The 12212-nt window shown below is 30.9% G+C and overlaps 1 protein-coding gene across 1 annotated transcript; it reads left to right on the top strand.

The window, feature by feature from the left end:
• The first annotated feature begins 2658 nt into the window (after positions 1-2658).
• On the top strand, positions 2659-3777 carry LOC131630228 (F-box/kelch-repeat protein At3g23880-like). Its single transcript, XM_058901012.1, has one exon. The coding sequence runs from the start codon at positions 2659-2661 to the stop codon at positions 3775-3777; it is 1119 nt and encodes a 372-aa protein (XP_058756995.1).
• Positions 3778-12212: the final 8435 nt, after the last annotated feature.

Here is a 12212-nt window from a genome sequence, read left to right as displayed (position 1 = left end):
GACTTAATTTGATTTTCAATTAGACTTTGATGATTGAGTAAGTTAATAGTGTAAAAGCAAACAATATAAATTTTTTTTTGATAGATAAATTCAAAGATATAAATGAAATTTAGATAATGAAAAACTATATTAGTAATTTAATAATTTTTTAACAATTTTTTTATTGGTTATAAAAATGATTTGATTTAATTTTTTTCAACAAATTATAATTATTAATTTTTGATTTGATTTTCATTTATATTAAATAAAATGACTTAATTTGATTTTCAATTAGACTTTGATGATTGAGTAAGTTAATACTGTAAAAGTAAAAAATATAAAAAATTTTATTAATAGATAAATTCAAAGATATAAATGAAATTTAGATAATAACGAAAATTATATTAGTAATTTAATAATTTTTTTAAAAAATTTCTATTGGTTTGTTAAGTTTGTCAATAAAATCATATTTCTGTTAATATACATATCAGCTTTTATAGCATTGTAGCCTACAATTTGTAGGTTCTAAGAACCTGGCAAAAAATCACATGCTTTATGTCTTAATTATTTATAGTAAGAATTTATTATCATAATTTGTCATTAATAGTTATAAAATTAATAAGTACTAAAAAATAAGGACTAATCCATGAGTAAATTAATTGTCGAACTCAACTATCTAGGAGTAATACTATGAATATGAATAGTTTAATTATAATACATAGATTTAAATTTTTAAACTTTAATTTTACATTTAATTTTAATTAAAATTTAAATCATTAATTAATCAGATGAGGAATCTCTTTTCTATGACAGAAAAATATAGTAATTAATAAAAAAATAATTACATTTATTAATTTTATTTTATTAAAAAGCAATGACCATAAATAAATAGTAGGTATGTTAACTTTTTTTCCCATAATATTTTTATTTTATTTTAAGTATGTTAACTTTTTTTTATTACATTTAATTAATATTAGTTTAAATTAATGTATTATTTTATTTTTATGTTTTTAAGTATATTAATTAATTGATTTATGATTATTATAATGTATTATATTGGACAGTTAAAAATAGAATAATTCAACGGCATATTTAACAAAGTAATAAAAGTAATTAAATTAAATTTAGTAACACAAGTAACTCTCGCACTCTCTCTTAATTTTAAAAAAAACATATTTATAGAAAGACACAACTAATATCATTATTATCTATACTAATTAATATGATTACTGCATACACCGATGAATTATGAATTAGGCTGATTAAGAAGTATCGATTAACATTTTTTTTTTAGAGACAGTAGTAAATAATAAAAAACAATATTAATAATAATCCTACTGCTTGATAGTATAACATTTATAGACAAAAAATAAAAACTAAAATAAAAATAAGAAAGAGGACGTATCATATGAGAATGACTTTTTTATATGAGAACATGAGAATGAATCTGAACTATTAGATTTTAAAATTAATGGTGGAGATTAAGAGGGAATCTATTTTTATCTCTCCTCCATTATTAAAATATATAATTGATGAGAGAGAGAAAAATAATGATATATAATCTCCACCATTGATTTTAAAATCTAATGGTTCAGATTCATTCTCATGTTCTCATATAAAAATATCATTCTCATATGATACGTCCTCAAATAAGAAATAGTTAAAATTTAATTAAATAACAAATGTGACTTTTGATAGCTAATTAAACAAGATTTTAATTAAAAATTCAACTCATGTAGCACGCTCTTTTATTATTTTTTGTAGATTTATTATTTTTTTGTTTTTTGGTTTTATTTTAATTTGATTTTTATTTAGTTGTGGATATTCATTAATTAATTAATAATTAGTCAAAATAATTCTTTTTTATCATAGGCGGTTTTTTTTGTTAAGTTTAATTTTTATTATTTTGAAATAAAATAAAAATTAAATCTTTTTTAAATTATTTGTTGTTTTTATTATAAAAAAATTTAATTAAAAAAGTTTTTAAAAAAGATTTGAAGGAATGGGGCGCTCCTTCCCCTTTTTGTAGGATAGTTTCTATTTTATTTTATTTTATTTATTTATTATTCATTTAATTTAATTTTGTTAATAAATTTTAATTATTGATTAATAAATAAATATAATAGTTTTGAATTTGGTCTATTGTTTTCCTTAAATAAAATAATTATCAAACTTTTTAAAACTCTGAGCGCTCTCTTTTTTCTTTTGGTCTTTTGATTAATAAATTAGAAATGTCCAAATTATTTTATAATTTATAAAAACTTTTTTATGTGTACTATTAATATCAATAACAAGTTATTTTATCTATACAATAATAATCTTATTATAAATCTATACAATAGTAATCTTATTATAAATAAAATTTGTAAATTATAAGTGTTTTTTTTACAAGAACAAACTCAATTCATTTCATTAAACAAATGACTATTAATACAATGAGGAACAACATTAACGATATTACCTTTAGACTATGAATTATAAGAGTTTTTTAATACGTGTTTAATATTAATAAAATTATTAAATTTCCATTTTCATTTTGATAAAAAATTAACCTTTAGTCATTATAAAATTAATTTACAAGTATATTCAATTATTCTTTTATATTTTATTTTTTTAAGACTTTTGTTATTAGGGTTCAACTTTTCAACCCTCACTCCATCTCTCTCGCAGCGTACTCCCATGGCGTCACTGTCACCGGTATTCCTCCCTGATGAACTGATTGCAGAAGTGCTATCACGTCTTACAGTAAAGCTATTGTTGCGACTGAAGTGTGTGTCTAAGTCATGGAAATCCCTCATCTCCGATCCCACCTTTGTCAAATTACACCTTCATCGATCTTCACAGCATGCATATTTTACGCTTGTATGTTCCATCGATTTCATTGTAGCATCCCTCACATTTTATCCTTTGTTTAAAAACTCCCCAATGATTTTCGAACTTCCCAAGGATCCTTATTGTAATGAATTCCATTATGTTGTTGGTTCCTGCAATGGATTGCTATGCTTGTTAGGCAAGTCTTTGGTCAATGGAGAAATTAAGAAAACATGGTTTCGCATTTGGAATCCGGCCACAAGGACAATATCACAGAGATTAGGGTCTTTTCGCGATGACGATCCAACTCCAAGTATACCTTATACTTTCACGTTTGGTTGTGATGAATCAACCAACACATATAAGGTGGTGGCGTTAAGGACAACAGAAATAAGAGTTCTCAGCTTGTGCAATAATGCTTGGACAAATATTCAAAACCCCTCTCAGGCTCATAATTGCTCGACCAAGGGCGTGTATACGAGCGGATGTGTTAATTGGTTGGCAATTCACAATCACTTTGATCTTAATTACAAATGCAAGGATATTAATATTAAGCAATTTGTTATTATTTCACTTAATTTGAGCACGGAGACACATACTCAGTTGCAGCCTCCTCGTGGTTTTGATGAAGTACCGTTTATTGATCCAAGTTTAAGTGTGTTAAATGATTGTCTTTATTTTTCTCATGATTTCAAACAAACTCATTTTATTATGTGGAAAATGAAGGACTTCGGAGTGGACGACTCTTGGACTCAATTGTTTAAAGTTAGTTATCATAATCTTGAAATAGATTATCCATTTAATGACTCCGACCGCTGTTTGTTGCCTGTATGCCTTTCGGAGAAGAATGGTACACTTATATTGACAAACAAATATAGAAGAGGAGCAATTATGTATAACTCGAGAAATAATGTAGTACAGAAAATCGTTAGACCTTGGTGGTGGTTGGGCGCGAATTATGTTGAGAGCTTGGCGTCCTATTGTTGATAGTAAGTTTCTCTTCAACAATTTACTTGTATGAAATTAACGTAATTGATTTCTTCTAACTTGTATTAATTTCATTTACTTCAATTCTTGTTCAGATTTCTTCAACTGGCTATAGATTCATCCTATATATGGAGAAAAGAAAGCTTCAACATGGCCCGGATACAAGTCGATGCCTCTTTGTCTAAGCATGATGCAGCTATACTTGCTGATTATCTAGAAGTCATTTTGCGTCATGACCGGAAAAAAAGTCATTTACAAATCATATAGAAGTTATGTATTTGGTTCCTAAATTGATGTTCTCAATTTATTCTTCTAGGATAGGTTTTGGATTTTTTTTTTATAGAAGAACCTCTCTTTGTACTTTGACAACAGTATGTTTCTTTTTATATCATCATAGTAGAAAGATTCTGCTGAGAATAATCTTTTGATTAAGGATCACTTCTTTTGGAAAAATAAAAAAATCAGGTTACATTTGTTCATGAAATTCCTGAATTCACATTACTATTTCATGAAACATGGATGTCTAAAATCATGAACTTAATGTCCAAGAGACTCGTTTAAAAGACTTCTAAATAGAATGGTTTCAAATCATTCTTGCATAATGACAAATTCTCTATCTCAAAAGTATATATAAAAAGGTGATGATATAAATTATCAGAGGCTGTGATAACTTGATAAGAATAGAATATATAAGAAGACTGTTATAAATTCAGGGTGCGAGTGTCCTATATGTCTTTCCTCGGAAAGTACCATATCATTTTTATATATGGCATTACATTTTGACTGTAAAGACTTATCCAGATAATGTGCATCACAAACTTTGATTATAGAAGAAGAAAAAGAAGAAAATATATTTTGCAGATTATTATTTCTTTTAGAGACAAATAGTAATTATATATAAATATCACAAGAAGTAAAGTACTTCTGAGCCGGTTGTCAAGGCCCGATAGAACACAAAGTTCAAAATTTGATGAACACAAGTATGATGAATATGAAAAGTATATTATTAAACAGTCTCACACGATTCCATTTGGGAATCCATTCTACACCGCCAGCTCGATTATCCGGCTATCCGCATTTTACGTTCACTTTCATATTTCAGTTGCTAACAAACTCTTATATGAAAAAGGGAGTCAGTCCGGCATTTTAAGTACGATATCTTTAACTCCCATTTGAAAGTTTACTATTCATTTCTCTTACCAATTTGAACATTGGAGTGTTAATATTGTAGGGTAGATTCGTCCACCGCATCGTAACATAGCTCCACCACGACATAGCAACCAATCTTATCTTTCAAATCAACATTTCGTTCATGAACAAAACATTGGTGTCGTTCATGAGAACCAAAATCATCAAACAATGGACTCATCAAAAGCCACTTGTTTCGCCACCCTACGAAAGGCCGCTACAACAGCAGATGCAGCACGAAATCGTCGTTTTATGTCTACTCCTCCTGTTCTCAATCCAAACCTTGCGCAACTAGAGATGATTAAGGAAATTTTTAAATTTCCCCTGCTCGTAGTGAATGCCCCACTATTTCACATAGGCGGAGCGTCCTCCAGACCTTAAGCACCTCCCACAATCATCATACGTATAACGTTTCTTGATTTCCAGCTCTTCCAGGCTAATATCTAGGTCCTGAAGCGGCTCACGAATTGTTGAACGATATGTTTCGGATGATTCAACAACAAAAATATAAAGCAATCACGAACAAACTCACTCTGATAGAAGGGGATTGCAAAATGCCACCTCCAATAACAACAATGTACAAGAAGCATTCTCATAGAAAGTAATGGGACCAAGGAAAAACCAGGAGAAGGTTCAAAAATAATCAAATAGCTGATGATACATACATCATATACCTTTGGATGACCCTGGACAGAGAAGGGGTGACATCACTCCTCTAAAGGCTGGTAAGCTGGCGAGAAGGGGAGGTAATGAATAAGTCATTTCAGCTCAACCGAGGAAAAAGAATCCTATGAGCGCTCGTATCTTAGACGACAGAATTCCACAATCCTTGAAGAAACCCTAGAAACTCCAAAATTACAACAGAAATGGAGACTATGAAGAGCATGTCGATCACGTGGTTGGTCGGCTAGACTATTACCACACAGACACAAATGTAAAATGAATTTTTTTTGCATTTACTTTAATGGAGTTTGCTCGAGCCTATTTAAAATCCTTTCCTGATCAGAGCATAGATTTGTGGTCCAATTTCTACGAAAATTTTACATCTCATTTACTTTTAGGAAACGACAATTGAAAACTAAGGCCCCCCTAAATGGAGTGACTCAAGGCAAAAAGAAAACTCTTCGTGCGTACATCGGCTGGTTCACCAAAGTAGGAGTAGCCGTTAGGGGAACAAACTAAAATCTTAAATGCTGGATTTTTGAAAAAGGAATGTGACTTGACAGCTCATTCCAAGAGTAATTGGGCCGCAAAGAAGCCAATAACCTGAAAGTCCTGCAAAGTAAGGCTCAAACTTACATTAACGATAAAGACAAATTGTTGGTCGATGAACGAAGTCGAGGATTGGCACTACTATAAAAAACACCTATAATAACGGTTGTGAAATACCTATAATAATAGTTAAACAACTATTGTTATAATTAGGTTGAATGCCGGTGACTCTTCAACTAACACTTCATTCTCTACTTGTTCATTGAATTAGTAAAAAAGGAAGTGTTGATTGAAGAGCTACAACCATTAAACCAAATTCGAACTCTCAAAGAGGGATAAAGTTATATGGAAGGAAGAAAGCTTGAAAAACCTTGATTAATGTAATTCAACTTAATTTTTATGTTATAAATTTCTAATTCAACTACCCCTTCTATGGGACCTCAAATGTTTTTTAAATTGTCTTTTTGGGGATAGGCTTATTCAAATACCCCTTCTAGAGCTTTTGTGTCCATATTCTCACCCAACATGTTCCTTCTCAAATTAATTTAACTCATCTTGAAAATACAAGATATCAATGTTCGTCGATGAGAGCTTTATCAATTCCTTTGGCTCAATGTGGGACACAAAAATCCATAAAGTTACATAACTTTATAAGGGAGTATTAAGATATGACTCCCTTATAAATATCCTCAATCAAGTTCTGGATATAATGGTATTTATAAGTCCTTCACTCGTTGAAAGATCCTGATGATCTATGTTTCATTCCTTATTTTAACGATATTCTTTTTTACCTTGGTATTTTTCTTGATTTTTCTTCCTTCACTCGTTGAAAGATCCTGATGATCTATGTTTCATTCCTCATTTTAACGATATTCTTTTTTACCTTGGTATTTTTCTTGATTTTTCTTTACATTGATCCTAACCCATGTCTCTACCTTGATCTTCAAGAAGAATTTTCTTTATAATAAATGAAGAAAAAAAAGAATACTACCTCTACTACAAAAAATATTCACTACTACAAAACACACATTTAATCTTGAATGTAAAGTTGATTTAATCTCGGTTAGAGAGGTAAGGTAACTAAGGGAGTCATAATAACTTGCCACTTAACCCCTCGAATTTTGAATAATCGAGGGGACAGTTGAAATGGTAATTCGTTTGATCCCCGACAATAGCTTTTTTATATTTTAAAAATTAGTCCCACATACCTCTCGGTGAATGACCAAAACCGAAACTGTTGAATTTGCTTTTTTGGAATGTGAGAAAGAAGATAATGTTACATGGGCATTGGGAATATGCAAGATTTTTTTGGTTGATCCACACAATATGCCTAGTTTCATTGTTACTGACCGAGATAATGCTCTTATGAATGCAATTGGTACCGTCTTTCCGACATCAACCGCATTACTTTGTCTGTTTCATATAACAAAAAATGTGAGATTTAAGCTCAAACTCGCGGCTGGCATGAAAAAAAAAGGATGACAACGAAAACATCAACTAACCCGGTGTTGTGGTCGAGAAGATAATGGGTGCATGGACGGTTATTTTAAACTCATGTTCTGAAGAGTTGTATACGGAGAATGTGATACACTTCAAGACATTGTGTGTCGGATATCCCAATTTTCTGAAATATGTTGAATGTACTATTCTTGAAAAGGTGAAATAGAAAGTTATATGCGCTTGGACGGACTAAATTACACATTTGGGTTGCACAACATCCAACCGAGTTGAATCCGCACATGCGACATTGAAGAAATGGTTGGGTGATACTAAGGGGGATTTTTGTAGGGGATGGGGCACGGTGAATCAAATACTCCAAAATCAACATAATAAACTTCAAACATCGTTTGGTCGTAGCAAGACCATTGCGGAACACCGTTTTAAGGGAAAATCTCTATACTCGTAATTGATTTCAACATATCCCGGGCGGGATTGAATTTTATTTTTCATGAAGCGAAGCGGGCGGAGACGAAGGGTCCGAATAGTTCGAAGTGTGGGTGTACAATGAGGAAAACCTACGGGCTTCCATGTGCTTGTCTAATTTCTAAAAAATGGAGTTGAATTCCTCGATACGCATAAATGAAGTAATCGATCATTAGAGAAAACTCTGATTTGATGATTATGAACCGGCTAAAGAGGGTTAATCCAATATAACCATCACAACCGAGTTGGAAGAGATCATGGATAGATTTTCTAAAGTGGATAACACCATAAAATTGCACATAAAAGAACTATTGAGAAAAAGTCCCTTTTGCGAAAACAACCGATTTGAAACCTCCTTTCCAACCGGTTAAAACCAAGGGTGAGCCTAAAAAGGTGAAAATCACCCAAGATGACACGTCAACTAAGTGGACTCCTTCTTATCATGAATATGTTGATTCTTTGATCTCGGATTCACCTACACCAAAATCTAAGTGTATTGCTAACAAGGGAGCGCGCATTTCCGAACCGCCTCGCACATCTCCGATTAAATAACCACCAATGATATATTCATGCACAAACATATTGAAAATATAGTTGATGTGGTCACCAATGATAATTGTGGGTGTAGCGGTGAAATTTGTGAGACTAAAGCCATGGAAAAGACTTAGCTCATTTGTTTTAAACAGAGTCGCCACCGCGCTTTATTGTTTCCAAAAGGAATGGGAGAAGGAGCGAATAAAACCCACGGAAGTTATTTAAATCAAAACTAATAAACTTATCAGAGATTTGGGGAAGGTTTTAAGCACCCCTCATATCCATGGTACTCCATGGAAACCTCTTTGTAAATGTTATTGTTTTTGTTTGTACATGCATTTGAAAACATATGTGAAGCTTGTTTAAAATAGAGGGTGGGGTGGGAAAAGAAGATTTTTGAAAGTGAGCTCGATAAGACATCGCATCTTAGGCCTACATACCCATTTAACAAAGGGAAGTCAGAGTTTTTGTAGTTCCTTTTAAAAGGAAAATAAAAGGAGGCCAAAGTGGCCAAAATCCTTTTGGGTGTGAGCTTTAAAATACTCACAGGTTTTTTTTATAAAAAAAATATGGTTAAGCTTTAAAATACTTAACAATTTTAAAAGGGGATTAGGCTTTAAAATACCTAATAGGTTTAAAAGGTTAAGCTTTAAAATACTTAACAATTTTAACAACAAGGGACTAAGCTTTAAAATACAAGGTCAATGGGTTAGGAGAAGTTTCACCGGGAATAATTCTTCTCTTAACACCAAGGTTTTAAATCAAAAGACCTAGCTTTAACAATACAAAGGTCAATGGACTAAGAATAGTTTCACCGGGAATAATTCTATTCTTTAGTACCAAGGTTTAAAAAACAAAAGGGTTTGGTTAAGCTTTAACAATACTAAACCATTTTAAAAGACAAGGTAAAAGATTTAACAATACTTTTAAACACAAGATTAAAGAGATTGGAAAGGGAGTTTGAGTACCTTGACAATTTTAGTCAATATTATTCCCATCCTTTTGGACAAAAACAACAAACTTAAGCAATCAACAATGGACACCTCAAGTGTGTGTGGGGGATATCATGTGACACAAGAACAAACAAGTGAGTATGATAATCAATAAATAATAGAAATGGATGTATTTAAACTCTTGGATTCAAACTCATGTATGAATGATGAATGATTGATATGATGAATAAACATGGGGTTAGATAAACAACACATAAGAGAAATTAACAAGATAATGGTATAAATAACAATTAAGTAAAAAACAAGGATTAAATCAACAAGTATGTACAAGATAAAAAAACTTAATTAATCATGGATAAACAAAGATCAACATGTTCCCTTTTCTTTTTGGGTTAGGGTTTTAAACCTAAGGTTTTTGAATTAGGGTTACAAATTAGGGTTTAAACATAAAACCTAAACCTAATTGACTTTAATTTTTAAATACCTATTTCTTTAATAGAAATAGTATAAGGGTACATTAAGAAGTCAAAGACATCATATTCTAACCCTAAACAAATATTTACAAAACATTCACAAAGTTCTATAAAAGAAATAATCAAAACAAAAGATTTTTTAGTTGATTTTTCAATATAAAGACATGTTTTTGAATTAATTTTTAAACAAAGAAATATTAGATATTTTTGGGATTTTTTAACATGGTATGAAAATACACAAAATAAATAAATCACACAAAAAAGAAGGAGTGAAAAAGATTAAATTTCCTATTTTTTATGATTTTTGAAGTTATGAAGAGAAATGAAATAAATGAGTGATAAAAATAAGGATTTGTGATCACTAGGGCTTGAACCCACGCCCTTCAACACATCCTTCAAAACTAATACCATTGGGCCAACGCGCGCTTGGTGATAGTAGCATGATCCCAGTTGATTATAACATAAAATCAGTGGTGAAAATATGAAAAAACAAACATACATCATTCAGCGAGGGGGATTCGAACCCCAGACCTGAGGGTCATATGCGCTAGGTACAATACTGGGAACCAAGTGAGCCAGATACGATGTAGTCACAAACAAACATACATCATTCAATATAAAACAAACTTGTTTTCAAAAATTCAAATTTCCCTCCACCAACTTCATCTTCTTTGTGAAGAAGAACAACAACAACATCAATGATGGATTTCCAAACATCATCAAATCTTAATCAATTTTAACAATTCAAGATTCTAAATTGATCAGCATGAACACACGAATCTAACCATGTGATTAACATTAATTTAAATTCATTCAAACTCACAAATTTTCCAGAAATAAGTATGAACCCACTACAACGCGGAAGGGCTTTAAAGCGCTTTTTTGGGGCTTTAAGAGCGCTTAAAAGCGCTGCCAAAGCCAGCGCTGCCGTAGGCTACGAGAGCGCTTTTGAAAGAGCTTTGGTAGACCCCCCCCTCCTATAGCAGCGCTTTTTCCAGAAAAGCGCTCTGGTAGGCCCCTCTATAGCAGCGCTTTTCCAGAAAAGCGCTCTCGTAGCTTGCCCTATAAGAGCGCTTTTTCAGAAGCGCTTTCGTAGGTTGCGCTTTTTTTATGCTTTTATTATATTAAACAAATAAAAATTAAAAAAAAAATTTAATATGAAACATTTTATGAATTGAATATATAAGTATTGCATATATTTATTATCAAAATACAAATAAAACATCACTAATTTTATAAGTGCTCTAGAAGCTAAGTTTACAATCAAATTCTCAAAACACAAAATACAATATATATATATATATATATATATATATATATATATATATATATATATATATATATATATATATATATATATATATATACTGATTTGCTCTCTAAGAAAACTAGTTCTCTCCAGTCGAACGTGACTCCTAGATGGTCATAATTGACTTTCCAACAATGCGCAAATCAACTTCTAATTTATCTTCAATTGTCCACGCATGCTAAACCTACATCAGCAAGGGTAAATCAAGTCATAACAGAAAAATTGGAGAGTTTAATTATAGACGAAATAGAGAAAAGGGCTACATTTGATTTTACATAACACATAATTGCATAATTAATATTTCATAACTAGCTAATTTACATATAGTGTGCATCTTGATACCGACATTATACATACAATGAGACAAAACACAATTAACACCAAAAGATTTCATAAACTATTAGCTAATAAACCATCTTTACTTTGAATTAGAAAACTAACCGTCAAAAGACTACAAAGATATAAGATTAGGAATTGACACTCCATTCCATGTACATTCTAGTTTTTACAAAGATGGCAATTACATGTATATTCTAGTTTCTAAAAGGATACAATTTACAGCAATAACAACAACAATAACTTATATTTTCTCATAGTGAAACAAAGATACATGGTTTCTTGTGCATTACCTTTAGGAAGTCAATGTGCTCATATATATGAAGGTAATTGGTAGCCATCATTAAATCAAGAGTAGATTTAGGCGCAATGTGAAACTATGTCCTTTCTCCTGGAAAATTCAAGATGCCTATTAAAATATTGTTAAATCTTCTCAAGAATGGTAGAACTAATTCCAGCAAAAGTTACTTCTCCATGCTGAATTTCACAAAAGAAAAATCAAATAAA

Source organism: Vicia villosa, unplaced genomic scaffold, assembly GCF_029867415.1.
Source record: "Vicia villosa cultivar HV-30 ecotype Madison, WI unplaced genomic scaffold, Vvil1.0 ctg.000659F_1_1, whole genome shotgun sequence".
In the NCBI taxonomy this organism is placed as follows: Eukaryota; Viridiplantae; Streptophyta; class Magnoliopsida; order Fabales; family Fabaceae; genus Vicia; species Vicia villosa.
This window is presented reverse-complemented; position numbering and strand designations above follow the sequence as displayed.

What these genes read in the sequence shown, in the direction of transcription:
- LOC131630228 (XM_058901012.1), top strand. Translation starts at nt 2,659, where the DNA reads ATGGCGTCACTGTCACCGGTATTCCTCCCTGATGAACTGATTGCAGAA.